Source organism: Salmo trutta, chromosome 32 (assembly GCF_901001165.1).
Source record: "Salmo trutta chromosome 32, fSalTru1.1, whole genome shotgun sequence".
Taxonomy (NCBI): domain Eukaryota; kingdom Metazoa; phylum Chordata; class Actinopteri; order Salmoniformes; family Salmonidae; genus Salmo; species Salmo trutta.
The window spans coordinates 17580994-17603015 of NC_042988.1; the positions used below are offsets into that span (position 1 = coordinate 17580994).

The 22022-nt window shown below is 45.3% G+C and overlaps 1 protein-coding gene across 2 annotated transcripts in view; it reads right to left on the reverse strand.

Moving 5' to 3' along the window:
* Nucleotides 1-22022, reverse strand: part of LOC115171281 (protein shisa-8) — a 92858-nt gene that overhangs the window by 50341 nt on the left and 20495 nt on the right. For both annotated transcript variants that reach the window (XM_029727944.1, XM_029727943.1), the window contains exon 2: nucleotides 12149-12264. In XM_029727944.1, the coding sequence (XP_029583804.1) occupies nucleotides 12149-12264 (116 nt within the window). The remainder of the gene's footprint in view (nucleotides 1-12148; nucleotides 12265-22022) is intronic.

Sequence of the window (22022 nt, forward strand, 5' to 3'; positions counted from 1 at the left end):
TTTTAATTGAAAGCAATCCCCAGCAGGGTACTTAATTGTTACCCAGAAATGATTTGATATGGTGATAAAAACAGCTGCATTGAGCCTTTAAGGCTCTGATTTGTGGATTCTGTCACATTCCAACAGCTGGAATCGCTGCTCCATCTCATCGTGAGGCTTGGGACACAGGCTCTGTGCACTGCATAGTAATTACATGTGTTTAATGTCTCTAATCAGATCACTGTACATTGTGCAACTGTTGTCTTCCTAACATAACATTTGTATTTATTATTATGCATCCTTGATAATAAAAAGTAGAATGAAGCATGCAATTAAGATAAACCTTCATATCATAAAAAGCAGCATTAATATTAATGGGACTTGTTTTTACAACATTATCCTTATTTAATTCCTACAGATGCTATAATAGCACTAGTTTTCTGACTTCATATGCCAAGGTCATGCCCGTGACATTTTTAATCAGTGATTCAGCTCCCTTTTGACCAAAGCAGATGAAGTGTACAGCTGCAGGGTTTATTACAAAACATAGGCCTACACATGTCTCCAGTAAAGAGTCCCTTGGAACCTTATATTGCCTATCCACATGCTCTCACACACAGAATGATACTAACGTACATAGATAGAATACTAAATGAATCCACACTTAATTAAACACTCCTTGCATGTGGCAAATACATGCACTCTCACCAACAAACATGCACACACATGGCACACACAATGACACACAGGCACGCCACCCTTTACCATGCTTGACATTTCACCCATTTTGCACCCACCACATGTAAGCTGTCCAATGACATTTAAGCAGCACTGCAGCAGAGAGCAAGGACAGAGAGAGCGAGGGACAGTGGGGAGAGGGGGGTCGAAGGGGTTTCCAGGGGTCTCTTTTCCAGAACACTGACCAATGGCTCTATAAATTCTGTCCCCCTCATTTCCCTAAATGTTCCATGCCTCCCTCTCCTAACCCTCCTGCATGGTCTTCCATACCACTTTCTATTACCTCTGCCACTCTTCATTCTTCGCTCTTTATTTCTATTTTCTTTCCAATTTTACTCCCTCAGTCCCTCTTTGTTTCTCACCTTTTTCTGCCACCTCACAAACCCTCCCCCCTCCATCTCTTTGTCTCCCCATATCCCTCCTGTCAGAGCAACGTTTCTCCATCTCTTTATGTTGATCTCACTTTCTTTGTTCCCTCTCTCTCATCTTCCGCTCTCTCCCTATCTGTCTCCCCACCCTCCTCTGTGTTTGGATGAATGATTGAGAGGCTCCATTCGATGACAGCAGCGGGATTGGAGCGTCAGTCAACAGGAAATTCTCACTCCTCCCTTGCTGTTGTCAGATCACTGGGAGGCCAGGGCCTCTTTGATCCCCCATAATGCTGCCTGATCATGGTGTCAGCTCCGACTCTCTGCAAACACCTCTCTAGGCACTGTGTGCTAAGATCAATACCACTTCCACGAGGGGGCTTCTCTCCCTGCACCAACTCCTCCGAGCGCTTGCATGGCTCAGAGATTTGACATCTGAAAATCCACTCTCTGTACACCCTTATCAAAACAGTGGAAGTCTGAGTAAGCAGACTCTGTAGTTTAACACTGTGCCAAGTGACTGTGTTTGACACTGGCTCTCCGTGTGTCACCAATGACTCTTGCTGTTCTGTCCCATGTGTTTTGACAGGTAGCCCCTCTTAATCACCTTCACCTTGGACAAGACTGTCTGGTAAATACAATCATGGCAATGAATGTACTGTAACACACCATTCCTAGGGGAGTCTAAGCACAAGGGCAAGCATGGGCACTACCCTTCCGGTTGTGGAGACCTCTCCATCCTCTTCTCTTGACTTAAACCTGGCTTGTCCACAGGCACTTCCTTTGTTCCAGAGCTCTAGTGCTGTAGCAGAGGCTTGTTGACAAATTATGTCTGTCTCTCACACAGCAGTGCACCTGCAGCACTTTGATGGACTCCCTCTGCATGGATTCTGGAGCAAGCCCTTCCTGTCACTCTCCAGTGATGGGTCCTGGACTGTGATGCTGTACGCTCCAATCACTCTCCCTATAACTGGTACTGGGATCGATCATTCTGGGCCTCAGGCACTGAACTATAACCTCCCTGGTGGTGACTGTAGGTGCATCATGAAACAGATGCCCTGTCACAGTTAGAGGTTGTTTTTTTACCTTTATTTAACTAATAAGAACAAATTATTATTTTCAATGACAGCCAGGGAACAGTGGGTTAACTGCCTGTTCAGGGGCAGAATGACAGATTTGTACCTTGTCAGCTCGGGGATTTGAACTTGCAACCTTTCAGTTCCTAGTCCAACACTCTAACCACTAGGCTACCCTGCAGTTTCTTGCATTCCCCCATGTGGCCTCCACCCAAGTTCACCATATTTTCAATGGGCACAAGAGGAGCATCAGCTGTCGTGACAGACATTTCTGCTTTTTTTCTCTTACAACTTGGTTGCACAATCTTTACCCATGATTAAGTCTAAAGGGTCTCTGATCCGGTCAGACGTCTTAATTAGGGGATGCCAGCTATGACGCATCGTAAGCAGTGTGCACTGGCTTTTAGCTATGGGGTTGCTTCCAATCAGAAATGTTTCAGCTACAGAGATGAAAACAGCAGGTATTCAAACAGGAGAGTAGATCTATTAAAGCACACAGTGTGAGTGACCTTCAATGAAACAACGGAATATATTATCAGATCATCTTGGTTCTTCAATAAGTTCTGCTCTCATGTTGAGCCATTAAGTGGTCTCACTTTCTTTTACAATGGGTAACATTATGCCTGATAATGACTCTCAGGCTGGACATGACTCTGTCTAACACAGAACAATTTGTGGTGTTTATTTCGTGAAAATGCTGTGGCCTTCAAATATACACCGAGTGTACAAAACATTAAGGACACCTGCTCTTTCCATGACATAGACTGACCAGGTGAATCCAGGTGAAAGCTTTGATCCCTTATTGATGTCACTTGTTAAATCCACTTAAATCAGTGTAGATGAAGGGGAGGAGACATATTAAAAAGTGATTTTTAAGCATGGCAACAATTGAGACATGGATTGTGTATGTGTGCCATTCAGAGGATGAACGGGCCAGACAAAAGATTTAAGTGCCTTTGAACAGGGTATGGCAGTAGGTGCCGGGCACACCGGTTTGTGTCAAGAACTGCGACAGTTTCCCGTGTGTATCAAGAATGGTCCACCACCCAAAAGACATCCAGCCAACTTGACACAACTGTGGGAAGCATTGGGGTCAACATGGGCCAGCATCCCTGTGGAATGCTTTCACCACCTAGTAGAGTCCATACCCTGACAAATTGAGGCTGTTCTGAGGGCAAAAGGAGGGGGGAGGGGTGCGACTCAATTTGAGTACGGTGTTCTGAATGTTTTGTACACTCAGTGTATGTTGAGGATTCTACCACTTGATCTTCAGCACACATCCAATCGGAAACACATCACCCCAATGGTAATGATGGGCTTGAGACTTGCAGGGGTTAGGTGGAAACTGTAGACTCCTTTTGGCTCCGGAGGCTCATCTATGAGAGGGTTAGGTCTCATTATGATGGAATAACAGAGCCAGAATGGAGCCACATCCCCACTCAACCGCCCGGAAGCCATAATATCAGTACGTCAGCAGCTTGGCTTATCCCGGTAGTTTCATGTATAGCCATGCACATCTCTGAGGGGCTCAGCTTCCCTCCTATCAGCTACACACAGACACACTGGATCGACGAAAAGCCTGCTTCAGCCCAATCACCATTACAGCCCTTTTAAGGTCAAGCTAAAACTGTGTCAATCCATAACTGTTGGAGCCCAAAGCTACAGTGGAGAGTGGGGAGGAGGCGATAAGGTTACGAGCATGTCCATACTGTGCCCATAGCCCCATATCCATAATTTGTCTATATTTCATCACTTAAGACTCTACAGTGTCATCCGTAGCCTGTAGTGTGAGGTGTCCTTGAGATGACAGAGTGAAAGGACCCCGGGCGCTGGATCTACGCGATGCAAATCCCCTCAACCACAGCTCAGCGGCAGTGCATTACTTTCAGTCCAAATCCTCAACAGGGCACTGAGAGACAACCCAGCACTGGTCCAGGACCTGCTGCTCCATGCTAATCTACACCTCATTGGCTGAAAGGTTATCCAAATAGAACTGACTTAGGGGCACTGTCTGTCTTAGCTGCACTCCAAGCCCTGTGCACTCTTCATTATCATCCTATTCCCCTCTCCAACCCTCCTTAAACTGCACAGTCTAGCCTGTTGAGATGTAGCAGAAGCAACCAGCAGTTATAGCCTGCAGACGCCCCTGGGCAGGACTGAAGGGGGAGGAAGGGGGGAGAGATTGAGGGGGAGAGTAGGAGGTCTGTGGCTTTGTAAAGACAGCTGGAGGGGTCAGAAGAAGAGTGCCAGAGGCGTTGGAGAGAAGCTGTGCTGTGATCAAACACATCTGCCTCGTTTGACACATACGAGAACACACACATGAACACAGCCAGGCAGCCAGTACATCAACTCACAAACACAGCAATGGAAGTTGAGGCTTCCGTCATACAAACACTAACAGACACACTCAGACAGAACAACACTAACAGACACACTCAGACAGAACAAACACTAACTGACACACTCTGACAGAACAAACACTAACAGACACACTCTGACAGAACAAACACTAACAGACACACTCTGACAGAACAACACTAACAGACACATTCTGACAGAACAAACACTAACAGACACATTCTGACAGAACAAACACCAACAGACACACTCTGACAGAACAAACACTAACAGACACACTCTGACAGAACAAACACTAACAGACACACTCTGACAGAACAAACACTAACAGACACACTCTGACAGAACAAACACTAACAGACACACTCTGACAGAACAAACACTAACAGACACATTCTGACAGAACAAACACTAACAGACACATTCTGACAGAACAAACACTAACAGACACATTCTGACAGAACAAACACTAACACACACAGACACACTCCGACACAACACTAACAGACACACTCTGACAGAACAAACACTAACAGACACACTCTGACAGAACAAACACTAACAGACACATTCTGACAGAACAAACACTAACAGACACATTCTGACAGAACAAACACTAACAGACACTCTGACAGAACAAACACTAACAGACACACTCTGACAGAACAAACACCAACAGACACACTCTGACAGAACAAACACTAACAGACACACTCTGACAGAACAAACACTAACAGACACACTCTGACAGAACAAACACTAACAGACACATTCTGACAGAACAAACACTAACAGACACACTCTGACAGAACAAACACCAACAGACACATTCTGACAGAACAAACACTAACAGACACACTCTGACAGAACAAACACTAACAGACACATTCTGACAGAACAAACACTAACAGACACACTCTGACAGAACAAACACTAACAGACACTCTGACAGAACAAACACTAACAGACACATTCTGACAGAGCAAACACTAACAGACACATTCTGACAGAACAAACACTAACAGACACATTCTGACAGAACAAACACTAACAGACACATTCTGACAGAACAAACACTTACACACACAGACACACTCCGACACAACACTAACAGACACACTCTGACAGAACAAACACTAACAGACACATTCTGACAGAACAAACACTAAGACACACACAGACACACTCCGACACAACACTAACAGACACACTCTGACAGAACAAACACTAAGGGGGCTTTTACATCAAATTGATTTGGACTGGGTCCCCCCACTTATTTGGGTTAGTCTGTAGTGGTGTGAACACTATCCACACTAGGGAGCGCACTAAACAATGCACAGTGGCTCACTCAAAAAGGATGGTCTCAGTCCTATTTCATTCCTTGTGTGGTGCGGTTCGCTGCAGGTGAGAAGGCAGTCTGGACCAAACACAGGAAAAGAACAGAGGTGAGCGGTATTATTGGTTGTTTGACTGAGAGCATTTGATGAAATGCACACAGTACCAGCTGTGGCTGCATAAAACATTCTGTGAATAGCAGCGCATTTATGAGCACATATGATGCAGGTTAGGGGAGACTGGAGCTGAATATAGCCTACTCACGTAGCAGTTAGAGCGGCTATTCCGCTGTTTCCTCCCGCATGTTTTTCGAAGACCAAAGCGAAAGTAATATGAAGTTTGGGACACAAGTTATTCTTCCTGATAATCAGAGATGGAGTTAACGTGAGCATTTGTGCCCAATAAACAAATGACATGCATGAACACATGGTTTTGTTTTGGCATTTTAGTTTGTTTGACATTTGGCAATGTGAAAACAACCGGACCAAATGAAAAAAATTACAATGTAACAAATAATCAAACCCTGATTTGAACTATAGCTCAGAACTAACAAACACACTCTGACAGAACAAACACTAAAAAACAATGATAGAATCACAAACATGCCAGCATGCAGGTAGGTTGACTCAAGTGCACACAAATGCACAAACACTCTACATACAGTGCATTTGGACAAAATTCAGACCCCTTGACTTTTTTCACATTTTGTTACATTACAGCCTTATTCTAAAATGTATTAAATAGTTTTTTCCCTCATCAATCTACACACAATACCCCATAATGATTTTTTTGCAAATGTATAGAAAATAAAAAACTTGAATATCACGTTTTCATAAGTATTCAGACACTTTACTCAGTACTTCATTGAAGCATCTTTAGCAGCGATTACATCCTCAAGTCTTTTTGGGTATGACACTAGAAGCTTGGCACGCTTGTATTTGGGGAGTTTCTCCTATTCTTCTCTCAAGCTCTGTCAGGTTGGATGGGGAGTGTCGCTGCACAGCTATTTTCAGGTCTCTCCAGATGTTCGATCGGGTTCAAGTCCAGACTCTGGCTGGGCCACTCAAGGACATTCAGCGACTTGTCCTGAAGCCACTCCTGCATTGTCTTGGCTGTGTGCTTAGGGTCGTTGTCCTGTTGGAAGGTGAACCTTCACCCCAGTCTGAGGTCCTGAGTGCTCTGGAGCAGGTTTTCATAAAGATCTCTCTGTACTTTGCTCCGTTCATCTTTCCCTCGATCCTGACTATGGGGCTCCAGAGTGGCGCAGTGGTCTAATACACTGCATCACAGTGCAAAAGGTGTCACTGCAGTATCTGGTTCAAATCCAGGCTGCATTACATTTTACATTTTAGTAGACACTCTTATCTAGAGCAACTTACAGTAGTGAATGCATACATTTCATACATTTTTTTTTCCTGTGCTGGCCCCCCGTGGGAATCGAACCCACAACCCTGGTGTTGCAAACACCATGCTCTACCAACTGAGCTACAGGGAAGGCTACTGAGCTACAGCCGTGATTGGGAGTCCCTTAGGGTTGGCGCACAATTGGCCCAGCGCCGTCCAGGTTTGGCCAGGGTAGGCCGTCATTGTAAATAAGAATTTGTTCTTAACTGACTTGCCTAGTTAAATAAAGGTTAAATAAAAAAGTATCTTAGTCCCTGCCACTGAAAAACATCCCCACAGCATGATGCTGCCACCACCATGCTTCATCTTAGGGATGATTCCAGGTTTCCTCCAGACGTGACGCTTGGCATTCAGGCCAAAGTGTTCAATCTTGGTTTCATCAGACCAGAGAATCTTGTTTCTCATGGTCGGAGAGTCCTTTAGGTGCCTTTTGGCAAACTCCAAGCAGGCTGTCATGTGCCTTTTACTGAGGAGTGGCTTACGTCTGACCACTCTACCATAAAGGCCTGATTGGTGGAGTGCTGCAAAGATGGTTGTCCTTCTGGAAAGTTCTCCCATCTCCACAGAGGAACTCTGGAGTTCTGTCAGAGTAACCATCGGGTTCTTGGTCACCTCCTTGACCAAGGCCCTTTTCCTCCCAATCGCTCAGTTTGGCCGGGACGGCAAGCTCTAGGAAGAGTCTTGGTGGTTTCTTAAATTTCTTCCATTTAAGAATGATGGAGGCCGTTGTGTTCTTGGGGACCTTCAATATTGCAGACATTTTTTGGTACCCTTCCCCAGATCTGTGCCTCGACACAATTCTGTCTCGGAGCTCTACAGACAATTTCTTCAATTTCGAGTCTCATAGCAAATGGTCTGAATAGTTATGTAAATAAGTTATTTTTGTTTTATATTTTTAATACATTTGAACATTTTTTTCAAAAAACTGTTTTCACTTTGTCATTATGGGGTGTTGTGTGTAGATTGATGAGAAAAAAATATTTAATACATTTTAAAATAAGGCTGTAACGTAACAAAATGTGGAAAATGTCAAGGGGTCTGAATACATTACGAATACACTGTATCTACAGTACACAACATAGCTCAAAGCACACACACACACAGATTGCAGAGGACACATGCATGAGCATGTATGTGGTGCAGTGTGACTGTTATTCCCAACGCATCCTCTCTGTTTCTCAGAGTATCATTACCACAGTGTCATATGTTGACTGGTAGGCAAGCACAGTACGTATGTAATTGGCACTGGTCCCATGTGGATTTTAATCACAGTGAATATACATAGAAATTAACATACATATTCACCCCCCCCTTTTCACTTAACACTCCCTCCGCCCGTCCCAATTCCCTCATTTCCTTGTTTTGATTTCAATGTCACACTGATGCTATCGCTCTCCCCCTCACAGACTGCCTCTGCAACATGCAAATTACACACGCTCCACAAATGCAGATCCCCCTTATCTACAAAGAGAGCAGGAACAGTGCCAATATAGAACTTGTACACAGTCTGCCCAGCCAAGATTATTCAACGCAGGGGTATTTTCCTCTGAACGTGTTTGTTTAGATAGCGGTTAGCCACTGTATGAGCAGGATCAACTTCGTCATCACTACAGTATCAGCGTCATCAACAACAACAGGGACATAGTCTTCATCGTGTTCAATAATAGTAGTGTAATTGTCGTTATTGCCAAAACATTAACAAATGATGAATGTTGAGATCGGTCTGTTCAAGCATATCGTAAAGCTTAAATAATTCATGGTGCAGTTCTAAGGGGTTTAGACCAGTCAGTCTCCTGCATTGTAATGAACCATTGGCTCTGACCATGGTGCTCAAACACAGCTCACAGACAGCAGAAACAAGTGGGATTAGGATAGGCTAGCCCTTGTGCTTTGTGCTCTCTCAATCATTCTCTCTTTCCATCTGTTAGTCTCTCACTTCCTGCTTTCAGTCCCTCTGTTTCTGTCCTTACCCAATTTCCTCTCATTCTCTTCATGTTCTCGTCTTTCTCTCCCTTTCTCTCTATTCCCCAAAATCCATATAAAATGTCCTCAGTCTCTTTATTTGTCATTCTGTCTCTATCTCTTTCCCTCCGTTGTTTCACAGAGGAACACGCATGGCCTGTTCACTGGGTGCTGTTTGACCCTCAGGGCAGCTCTCCACACAGAGCAGCTCTGTCCAGCTGTCCCACTCACTGCCATGAGAATGCTCTCATACAACACACACACACACACACACACACACACACACACACACACACACACACACACACACACACACACACACACACACACACACACACACACACACACACACACACACACACACACACACACACTGTATTACACACTCACACACACATTCACATAGGCCTATAGTACATATAATACATGCCAAACACACTCTAACATAGACACCCTCACACTCACAGGAACACACAATTCCAAAAGGAACACTCAATTCCATCACAACTCATGTAGATACTTATACACTGTAATTACCAGCGTATAGCCACTCACTGACAAGAATAATACACACATGCACAAACGTTATAATTCTCAACCAGCGTTGGCCTCACGTATGGTACATACTGTCTCAACACTCAACACAGTCTCAACACTCTGCACAGTATATTCAATTATTATTGCAAAGGCACTAGAACACAGTTGCACACACTTACACACACACACATGCTGAACACACACACACACACCCTCTCTGCCGGGATTGTCCCCTAACCCCACCCTCACACTCTCAGACACTGATCTAGATGCAGCCTTAACCAGATCATGTCAGATAAAGCACTGAGATTACAGGGCAGAGCAGTATGGGGTGGAATAGCAATAATGAAAACATGTGCAGAGCCAGCATTTTACACTCTCATCCACCTCAGTAGACTAGGCAGCACCTGTAAGTCCTCTCTTTAACCTCTCTTGGGTAGGGGGCAGTATTTTGAAGTTTGGATGATAAACGTGCCCAAAGTAAACTGCCTGTTACTCAGGCCCAGAAGCTAGGATATGCATATGTATGGTAGTATTGGATAGAAAACATGTCACACCCCAGTCAATGTCCTTCTTTCATCTGTTATTATTTGATTTGTTTTTTGACCCATATCTTTCTGGGAATTCCTCAATGGATATGTCACCCCATCATTACTGTCTCTCTCTCATCTTTTTAGATGTCTGCATTTTTTTTACCCTTATCTATTACAATCCCTATGTTCCCTCATTTCTGTCCCATTCTTTCACCTTGTCATTTCTTTCTTGCCCTCTCCTTTGATATTTGTTCCAGAAATCCATCTCCCCTTCTTATCTCTCTGCCAAGCTCCTCCTTCCCTTTCTTCTACCTCTTCCTTTTCCATCCTCTGCACTCCATCTTTCTACTTCTACCTGCCCCCCTTTCTCACACACATGCTCTCTGTCCCCATCCATCTCTTTCTCTCTCTCTCAAATGAGCCCCTTCTCTCATCTTGCTCCATCTCCCCCTCTCTCCCCCTCCCCCTCCCTCTCTCTCTCTGGTCTGTGGTTCTTAATGAAGGTCATGCGGGTGGTGGCAGAATGTGGTTGTGTGGCCAGCGGACACACCATGCTGAGAGCTGGGGGGGGGGGCAGAGGGCACACAGACGGGTCTCTCTGGCCTCCACGTCCCATTGTATCAGCCCTCCACAGATAATGACCACTTAATTAAAGACTCATTTAATGGTCAACGCTAGTCAGAGACAGGAGAAAGGAAGGAGAGATGGGGAGTGAGTGTTGTTTGGCAAAATAATAAAGAGGAGTAGAGATGAAGGGAAGGTGGAGACTGATGGGTGTAGGTTGGCATGAACGGGATGGAGAAAGGAATTGTTGCAATAGAGTGAAGATGAAAGCAAAGCAAGTGTGAGTGTGTGTGTGCGTACGTGCGTACGTGCGTGCGTACGTGCGTGAGTGCGTGCGTGCGTGCGTGTGCTGGAGGGGAATGGGGTTCAGAGGGATTTGAGGGGATCTAATTAGTAAACAGATTAACTGCTTGGTGCTATATCAACAGGTCCCGGACCAGAACAAAGATAATTACACCTTCATTAAAGATGACCAGCCTGTCCCTGCACTTCCGCTCAGCCATGGAGGGAGACAGCAGGGGCTGCTATGGAATTAAAGATGACCAGCCTGTCCCTGCACTTCTGCTCAGCCATGGAGGGAGACAGCAGGGGCTGCTATGGAATTAAAGATGACCAGCCTGTCCCTGCACTTCTGCTCAGCCATGGAGGGAGACAGCAGGGGCTGCTATGGAATTAAAGATGCCCTGCCTGTCCCTACACTTCTGCTCAGCCATGGAGGGAGACAGCAGGGGCTGCTATGGAATTAAAGATGACCAGCCTGTCCCTGCACTTCTGCTCAGCCATGGAGGGAGACAGCAGGGGCTGCTATGGAATTAAAGATGCCCTGCCTGTCCCTACACTTCTGCTCAGCCATGGAGGGAGACAGCAAGGGCTGCTATGGAATTAAAGATGACCAGCCTGTCCCTACACTTCTGCTCAGCCATGGAGGGAGACAGCAGGGGCTGCTATGGAATTGAGCCTTCCTCCTAGCTCAATAACAAGTGTCTACATGCGTGCGCGTCAAATACATTTTGATTTGTTACATGCTTCGTATACAACATGTATAGACCACCAGTGAAACATTTACTTACAGGCTCTTCTCAATAATGCAGAGCAAGAATTGAAAAATGCCAGAGTCTGAAATAGTCTGTTGTACCCTATTCAGAGTTAGTAGTGTCCTCATTAGTATTGAGCACTAAAAGAGCCCTCCTGAGAGTGCTTGCAAAGCGTTGCTGGATCAGTATCCGATATGCTTAATTACACTGAGAGACATCTCCTGTAATAACCCCTGTCGCTCCCAGAGAAACAGGTTTACCGTTGTTGCTGCGCGGTGACCTGCCAGAGATCCCATTGGTCCCTATGGGGTGGTGACCCCCGGTCCCGTCCACTCCACCCACCTCTCCGGGCTGCTTCAACAACTCTGTCAAAGCCCTGCAGAGAGAAATACAAGTATTAGGTTCAAGATCACCCATCAGTAAGACGAGAGAACATTGTGTTAAATCGATTGAGATTGCCATAGAATAAACTCCTTCTACAACATCAAATCAAATGGAAGTGTGCTGCCATAATTTCCTAATCTGTGTGATTTGATCACAATAAAAGCCCTCTTATATGTGATGTCCATTAGTACTGACAGCTGGAATTTTCAAAGAAATCGGTTGAATTTAAATGGTACATGCCTGCTGACAGCTTAGCTGGCTAGACATGATCACCGGACAGTAGGTCAGTAGTGTTGTGATAGGAAAGAGGGTTAATATGTAGATCGTGCTGACAGACTGAATGACAGCAGGGATAGACAAAGACTAAGTCTCGAGGCCATGCTGAAATACTGTCCCTCTGTTTTTCGTGCTTTTCTTTTCACTTGTTGGGTTTCTCTCTAAAATGGCCTCCAGTCACCCATTCAGCAGTTCACAAACAAACACTCTACTCCTTAACTCATTACCACCAGTTAGTTTCTGTCTTTCTGGCTAGTTTCTGTCTTTCTCACTCATTCCCTCTGTTTCATGCGTCTCCTACTTGGCTAAAGCATTTCTCTCTCTTTTTCATCCTCTCTCTGTTTTCTTTCTCTCGGGCATTGCTGAGGGTGCTGTTATTGTGGAGTCGCGGGTCGTCTAAAGGAGACCAAGGTGCGACGTGTGAAGTGCTCATATTTACTTTTAATGAATATACTTAAACAAAACAACAAAACGACCGACAACAGTTCCGTCAGGTGACATACACTAAACAGAAAACAACTACCCACAAAACCCAGGAAGAAAAAGCCCTACTTAAATATGATCTCCAATCAGAGGCAACGAGGATCAGCTGCCTCCAATTAGAGATCAACCCAAACAACCCCAACATAGAAAAACTAGAACTTAAACATAGAAATAGAAAACATAGAACAACCCAAAACACCCCCTGCCATGCCCTGACCTACTCTACTATAGAAAATTACATATTACTAGGGTCAGGACGTGACAGTACCCCCCCCCCCCCCCCCCAAAGGTGCAGACTCCGAATGCAACATAATCAAAACCCAACAAAACAACCACAAAACACAAAGGGAGGGTAGGGAGGGTGACAAAAGTCTATGGCGGCTCAAATGCAGTCCACATAACCTTAACCTCCAGCATAGGAGGCGGCTCCGGTTCTGGGCGTCCTCCCCGCTCCACCCGCTGATCCTTCTGCTTTATTACCACCTGACCGTGGATCGTCGTCGAAGGAACCGGACTGTAGATCATTGCTGGAGGTTCTGGGTTGCAGGCCGCCGCTGGAGGTTCCGGGCTGCGGGCCGCTGCTGGAGACTCCGGGCTGGGGAGCGCCGCTGGAGACTCCGGACTGGGGAGCGCCGCTGGAGACTCCGGACTGGGGAGCGCCGCTGGAGGCTCCGGACTTGGGAGCGCCGCTGGAGGCTCCGGACTGGGGAGCGCCGCTGGAGGCTCCGGACTGGGGAGCGCCGCTGGAGGCTCCGGACTAGGGAGCGCCGCTGGAGGCTCCGGACTGGGGAGCGCCGCTGGAGGCTCCGGACTGGGGAGCGCCGCTGGAGGCTCCGGACTGGGGAGCGCCGCTGGAGGCTCCGGACGGAATAGCATCGCCGGAGGCTCCGGACTGGGAGGCGTCATAATAGGTTCCGGACTAGTGACTATTGTTGCTGGCTCCATGCCATGGATCATCTCTACAGGTTCCACGCCAAGGATCATCACTGGAGGCTTCTTACCATGGATTATCTCTACAGGTGCCAGGCCATGGATTATTCCTACAGGCTTTGTGCCATGATTTATCCCTACAGGCTCCGGACCATTTATAATCCCTCTAGGCTTCTTGCCAAGGATTATTTCTTCAGGTTCCGGGCCATGGATTACCTCTTCAGGCTTCGTGCCATGGAATATCCCTACAGGCTCCGGGCCATGGATCATCACTAGAGGCTTAGTGCCATGGATCATCTCTACAGGTGTCGGACCATCGGTTATCACTGGAGGCTTTGTACGTGGAGCAGGAACCGGTCTCACCGGACTGGGGAGACGCACTGAGGACCGAGTGCTCAAAGCAGGCACCGGCCGTACTGGGTTATGGATGCACACTGGAGGGAGGGTGCGAGGAGCAGGCACAGGACGTACTGGGTTATGGATGCGCACTGGAGGGAGAGTGCGAGGAGCAGGCACAGGACGTACTGTGCTATGGAGGCGCACTGGAGAGAGAGTGCGAGAGGCAGGCACATGCTTACCACAAAAAGCACGGGGAATTGGCTCAGGTCCCAGTCCTGGCCCAGCCAAACTACCCGTGTGCCCCCCCAAAAAATGTTTTTGGGGGCTGCCTCTCGTTCTTCCCAGGTAGGCGCCGATATCGTTCGATTACCTGGCCCCAAGTCCAGTCTCTCCTCTCAATCTACTCCTAATGTGACCAGGCGTCCATTTCTGCCCGGGCACGCCGCTTGATCCAATCATAGTGGGTAGTTCTGTAACGCGGGTCGTCTAAAGGAGGACCAAGGTGCGGCGTGTGAAGTGCTCATATTTACTTTTAATGAATATACTTAAACAAAACAACAAAACGACCGACAACAGTTCCGTCAGGTGACATATACTAAACAGAAAACAACTACCCACAAAACCCAGGAAGAAAAACCCCTACTTAAATATGATCTCCAATCAGAGGCAACGAGGATCAGCTGCCTCCAATTAGAGATCAACCCCAACATAACAATTGAAAAACTAGAACTTAAACATAGAAATAGAAAACATAGAACAACCCAAAACACCCCCTGTCACACCCTGACCTACTCAGGGTGTGACAGGAGTGCTGGTTGTTCCACCTTCTCAACACAGCTGTCAGCTCTCTGAACCTGTATTCTAACCCCCCAGGACTGTCACATCTCCTAGCTAACGTAAACATGTAAAGGGATGATGTGATTTGATGTGAGAACAGTGCAACACTTTTCAGAAAAATTCCCAGAGCCCTCTCTTAGGCTCAGATATTACAAGGGCAAGGAAATGTTTAAAACACGATGGCAGTCAAATGCCCTGGCGAATCCCATACACAGATACATTCCCATGCACAGCCAATCGGGATCTGTCTCTTTTATCATAAGAACCTGGGAAAAGGGTTTGGTTGGATGAGCCAGTGTTCCTCAAACACAATTCTCGGGGCTGACAGAACTATTTCCCTGGGTGTTGTTTCAAACATTACGTTCTCTCTGCCAGAATGTTACAAAGGAAATTGTGTTAGATGGCTCTGCCAATCCTACTGCAGTGGTCAAATGTCAACTACTTAGAAAAAGCTCAGATTTTATGGCTTTGTACATTTCAAAAAGCCCTTGTAGTTTGTCACTGAAGATGTTCATTGAGGAATTAGTCTGTTTAGTCTCTCTCTCTGTCTCTTTCTCTCTCTCTCTTTCTCTCTCTCCCTCTCTTTCTTTCTCTTTCTCTCTCTCTCACACACATTGTGCCACTTTGTTAAGAGAGGGGGCAACATTGTTTTCCAGATTCTATACATTACAGGGGTTATCTTGAGGTTGCGTCAGATATGGCCACAGATGAGATTCATTTGCAGTTTAATTACTTAAAAGGGATTGTGTGCTGTAATACAAGAAAGGAAATGAATCGATTAATGAATTAAAGATAACCATGAAGTTTTGTGCACCCTCATCAGCAGTAGTGTGTCAGCAGAAAGGAGAAAGTTAAGGTGGGAAAGTTTAAGTTCGACCTGAGGGGCTTTACTGTATGAGGCAAGATCCCGGAAATTCTTGAGGCATATCGTTGCTATTTCCTCCATATGCTGGTTGGTCGGTCCTGATGATGATGACTTCTGTAGTACTGCAGTGTCTGAGGTTTCCACAGGGTTGACTTGTCAGTTGCTTTGAGTGACATTTGAAGGGAACGAACATGTGAAGAAATTGACAGGTGGAAACTCAGCACTTACTGGGCTGGTAAAATTCATAATGGTTACAAATTGAAAGAGTTTAAAGCCTCTGTGCAAATGTGTTTTTTGGCACACCAATTAAATATGGATGGTAATTACATCAAATTGATTTCACAATCTATCCATCATCTTCTCAACCAAGCGCAAATCTTGGCTGTGCGCAATCATTGATTATTCAGTGGTTAATAGAAAAAGATTATCTTAAATCATGTTCACACAGCATGTCAACTTAAAGGGAAACATGTTGCCCTTAATTAAACCATCACAATTCAGTAAAGTAATTATTATGATTGTGTTGTATTATTTAGAGATGTATAAGCCTGGAACCAGCCTTTTGAAAGTCCCCCAACTAGGTCCTCACACTACATGAAGCTGATTAACCTGTCTGTGCTGTCCTCATGTAGAGGGAGCACTACAGAAGCACCTAGAGGTCATGTGACGTGAGAAAACGTCTCCAATCATTGAAACACAGCTATTCTAGGAGAGGTGAGGCAAGGACATGTTTACGCCACAAACAACTAGATTGAATGATTGAACAAAGGACATAGGCTAAATTATTTAGAACGATTTTACACTGAGTTAAGTTTGTGAGTTGCTTCACTCATTGATGGAAGCTACAGTGTAGTGCATGCAGGTTTACAGAGTAAAATTAATTAGACTGTAATAATGTCTGATACTCAAAGCTGGATTCCTCTGGTATTGTTCAAGCATGAATCAAATTATGCTAATGTTAACTTCTGTTGTGATTTCAACCATCTGTAGCTAATTGTTGAGTTTCTTGCTGATGCACTACACAAGAACAAAGGCATGAGGCAACGCTACTTCCATTCCTTTTCTTAGATCAATTATATTCAATTATAAACGGCTCTGGGATCGGCATGAAGGTCCTGTTACTCTGAGATTTTATCATCACCCTAGTGGAGGCAGTGGGGGTTCAGGTTGGAGTTGAAGCCTGCCTATCTCCTCCGCACTCCCTGTGGGTGGTAAGGGTGAGGCCTGCCTATCTCCTCCACACTCCCTGTGGGTGGTAAGGGTGAGGCCTGCCTATCTCCTCCGCACTCCCTGTGGGTGGTAAGGGTGAGGCCTGCCTATCTCCTCTGTACTCCCTGTGGGTGGTAAGGGTGAGGCCTGCCTATCTCCTCTCCACTTCCCATGGGTGGTAAGGGTGAGGCCTCTCTGTCTCCTCCACTCCCTGTGGGTGGTAAGGTCACAATCAAAGTGAGTGTATTAGTTCATTACCAGCAGACAGCTGGAGCCCACTGAGCAGAAGAGGCCTGCTGTGACCCCCTGCAGTCTCAGCCAGGAGCCAGGGTGTCTCACTGTTTACCTCCAGCTGCTGTCCACTACTGCACAGTACAGTAAAATAGAATAGAATTCAGATTTAATCATTTTGTTTATTGTACTTTCAAGGCAGAAATTGCAGAACACTTCTGCATGTTTATATCACCTTTACTGTCCACTGCTCTGGGGTATGTTTGAAACCCTTTGTTCTTGGCACTGTAGTGTCTGAATCACCACCACTGTCACACCACGTTAGTGTGTTTTTACTTGCCTCTACCATCCACCACTAGCTATAGTGTTTGTTAATACACTTTGTCTTATTTCTACGTGGGGTTTTATCGGTGGCACCCCACCTCGTGTTCAGTCCACCGGGGTTATTATGAGGACAACCCACTGAGTCACCCCCAAATCCCACTGAGGGTGTGCTGCCGAGGCTAAGTGTGGGTGAGGAACTTGAGCTACCAGAAAGGTTTCCCAAACAAAAAGATAAAATAAACCCTCCAGCGCAGAAAATTAATTCTGGACTGCATGGTGCGACAATGGCTTGGTTCACATTATTTCACTCCCTAAGTGATTTGATTTGATTTGAAATGCCATCATAGCGCCCAACAGCCAGCTTCACTCACCAGGCGTGAAAGTTTAGTCATTTTGTACACATTCCTCATCTGTAGCTCTGCTCTTTCTTTGTCTTGGTGTTCTAGGCTGACAGAACCAACAGCTCTCCCTAAACCCTGTCTCCCTTGATCAATAATTTAGGCTGTGTCTCCCTGGTGCTCGCTAAGGGAGGGATGTAGTAGCAGAATTGACACCCTGTGTTTTGGGTACTGAGTCTCCCACCCCGCGGTGCTCAGAGCCGAGTTCCCTCTCAACCAGCGAGGCTGACGCTGTAGCTACCACTGCCAGATAGTGAGCCCCAGCAGTGTTAGTGCCTGCAGCTGCCTGCCACTGTCTCCCCTACTTTGATATTGGACGTGACAGCTGCCAAATAGTGCCTCTTAGCATGGCTGTGTGACTATGCCAGGGTATGTTTATGTTTGTATGTGGGTGGGCATGACTGTGCTGTCTGCAGTGGCCTAGTTCCCTTCTATAGTTGCTGAAGCTACTTCTCCAAAACACACACACACACCATTTGTTACACCCTTCATCATTCCTTGGATGAAAAGTAATTCCAGCACCTCATTCACATTCAACCATTGGATAGGCTGGACTCTGGAGGAGCACCTCTTAGATCAAGCTTGGCTTTGGGCAAAGATGTCATTGGAGCTAGGGTTGAATATTTTCCCTGTATTTTACAAATGTTCCATTCCGAGAATAAATCACTTTTCTCCCGGGTAACCCGATATTTTCTGCCAAAACCGAAAGTGTTATTCAAAAGCATTATAAAGCATATAAATAGGCCTGTGTCTGGATTTGATTAGAGTTTGATAGAAAATTCAAGCCTGATGCTACCTGAGCCTGATGAGCCAGACATTAAATACATTTTATGAGCGCTACATTAACAACATTTAATGAGCCCAAAGTAAAAAAAAATCACAAATGATTGTGCCGTTAACCAATACATAGACCTATATGAAATAGACTACTGCTCATTATGTACGACAAAAAAAACCAGAAAAGCCCATAGATAGCTTGTCATTGCATTTCAGAAATGCTTAATGCGACCATGGTTGTCAATGTTAAGTGCCCAATGAGCTGTGCTTTTGAAGTTCTATTCAGGTACAAAACAATTGTTTACTTTCAGTTAGGCTAATGCTTTATTCAAATTTAAACATTGGCAGTAACAACTCCATATACGATTAAATGTTCCCTAATTTTATTGGTCTGTTGTACCCTCTTGGGTAAATACATGAAACTAGCTCCAGTAGGATAATCTTTCTGAGTGTGAACTGTATTACTGTACTGTATTGTATTATACTGTATTGTATGGACTGGAATTACACACCTCGTTCAAACCATGATAAAGTTGGGAGAGAACATACAATTCTGGTGCAGCACATCTGGCCTACAAAGTTACAATTATAGGCTAGCGAAAAGGATTTAAATGTCTAAATATATTAGGGCCTATTTGTATAATTAGTAGGCTGACGCATATATACCATTCATAATATTTCCCCTAATGTTATTATCCTACTTCCTCTTTCTCTCTCTATTGTTACATCATTCCTTCATCGCTTTCAACAGTTAAATGAAATATGTTTTGTTGTCCTTATCGTCATCATTCTAATGACATGCTTGAATAATATGGGACTAGAATTAAATGCAGAAGGCTTTCACTTCTATTCACAAAGATTGAATGGTTAGCTGCAAAACATAAAAAAATAAAACATCTTTACAATAAAAAAATAAGGAGACCCCATAAGCCAGCTGGAGATGGGTAAATTAGATGCTGCAGCAAATGAAGGCCTACCTGTCACAAGAAAAAAAGTGACCAGGACGAGGTGATAGGTCTACATGCATTGTGAATTGCTGTCAATACTGAGCGTCCCCACCCTGTGCGTTGATGATTCATCATGCAGAGGCCGTAGAGAAGCCAGATTTAGACATCACATATAATTCAAGTTCCATTTCACGCATGCTTTTCATATAAATAATTTATTATAATTGACCTGTTTCTTGCAGTTATTTATCCCAGGAAAAGGGAGTGGTTTTGGGCAGTAAATCATGGTAACTGGGTTTCCGCCACTCAACCCTAATGGGAGATCATTTATTTCAACCACTGACTCCTACTTAAATGAATGTTGGGTCTTTAGGACACACAGTCATCCCATGAGGACACACTAAGGTCCACATGGCCCTAATACTGTCTCTATCTAAGTGACGCCAAAGACTGGCCATCGTCTGACCATCATCCCCATGACAACCTGCCCCAGCACACATAGCCTTATCGCTTCATGACCCATCATCAGCTCTATCACACACAGGCCATCCATCTCCACTGTATGGACAAGCGATCAATGCCGCCCCTGACATTTTCCTATGGAACTGTTCCAGTCCCATACTGGCCGTGTCATGCGTAAGATGTCACTGTATATTACCGACCTGCCACGGGCTCAGGGTTTTGATGACTTAACAATAGCATCGTTCCAGTCGCCATGTCAATGTAATGGCCCTGTAATAGCCTGGCTAACGGACCTGTTTTTGACCGCAGGGACACATGGCGTAGTGGCCATGTGCTCTGCTGAGTGCTGTGGCTGTTTCCCGTTCCCTGTGTCCGGCCCGCTTGGTCCATCCCCATTTCGTAAAGCCCATTTAAAGCTGATTGTTATCAGTCTCCAGCATGGTATCAGGGGGATGTTTTGTCCCGCCGCGTATCCTAATGAACTTTGGGAGAGCAAATAGCAGTGTTCCAAAATGCTCTGTGGTGATTGATTAGGCCTCCCACAGGGGAATCTCACGTATATAATTAGTCATACCTCTGTCCTGACCCTCCTGCCATCAACACACAAACACATTCAAAATCCTATTTTCCATAACCCCTTAACCTAACCCTAACCTTAACCCTAACGTTAACCCCTAACCCTAAGTCTTAAACCTATCGTTAAGCCTAAGCCTAACTTTAACCCCAACCCTAAACCTAACCCTTAAGCTAACAACAGCATATGAATAAATTCAGGACATGGAAAAAAGTCCTGACTTTTAAAAAAGGTTATTGTTTTCCTACCTTGCCAGGACATTCTGGTGACTTGTCAGGACATTGTAGTCCTAATAATGCAGTAAAACATGTACACACACACACACACACACACACACACACACACACACACACACACACACACACACACACACACACACACACACACACACACACACACACACACACACACATACACACACGACACTCTACATAAGCTCATAGCTTGCACACACACACACACAGATGGGTATACCTCTCACAATACATAAGATCAAAGTATTCCCATGCATGTACAGACTTAGGATACTCTCAGAATACAGAGTGTCACAATGTTTATTCAAATACACCCACCCATATGAGTACACTTTCCTCTAAGCACTTCAAATAAACACTTCAATGCTTTTTCACGAGCAAGAAAAGAACCTCCTCCCACAGTGCAGAGTGGAATCAAATGATGTAGGAGCCCACACATTCAGCCTAGCTGAGTGAAGGATGACTCCAACTTTCCACCATTATTAATGCATGGTGGCCTGAATGGAGCCATGCGTCGTCTGCAGCTGGCCTTGTTGTCCCTTGGGACTGAGGCCACTGTCCGTCACTTCATGTCAGTCACTGCGCACTGAGTGTACTTTGGTGTTCGATAACGCTCTATTGGAAAATATGAGACCTTAGACAGTGTTTCACTGACAGCCAGGAGCTCATCTGATTTGTGGATCTACTCAGTGAGCAACAGCAAACCAACAGGGACAGTGAGGGGTTGAAATATTGTTTCTTGGGGACATACACTGCCATCCATCTTTTGAGGCTTGAACACAGAAACTCTACAGAGGAATACATACGAGGGCACAGCCATTATGGCTCTGGTGTGGACACTGTA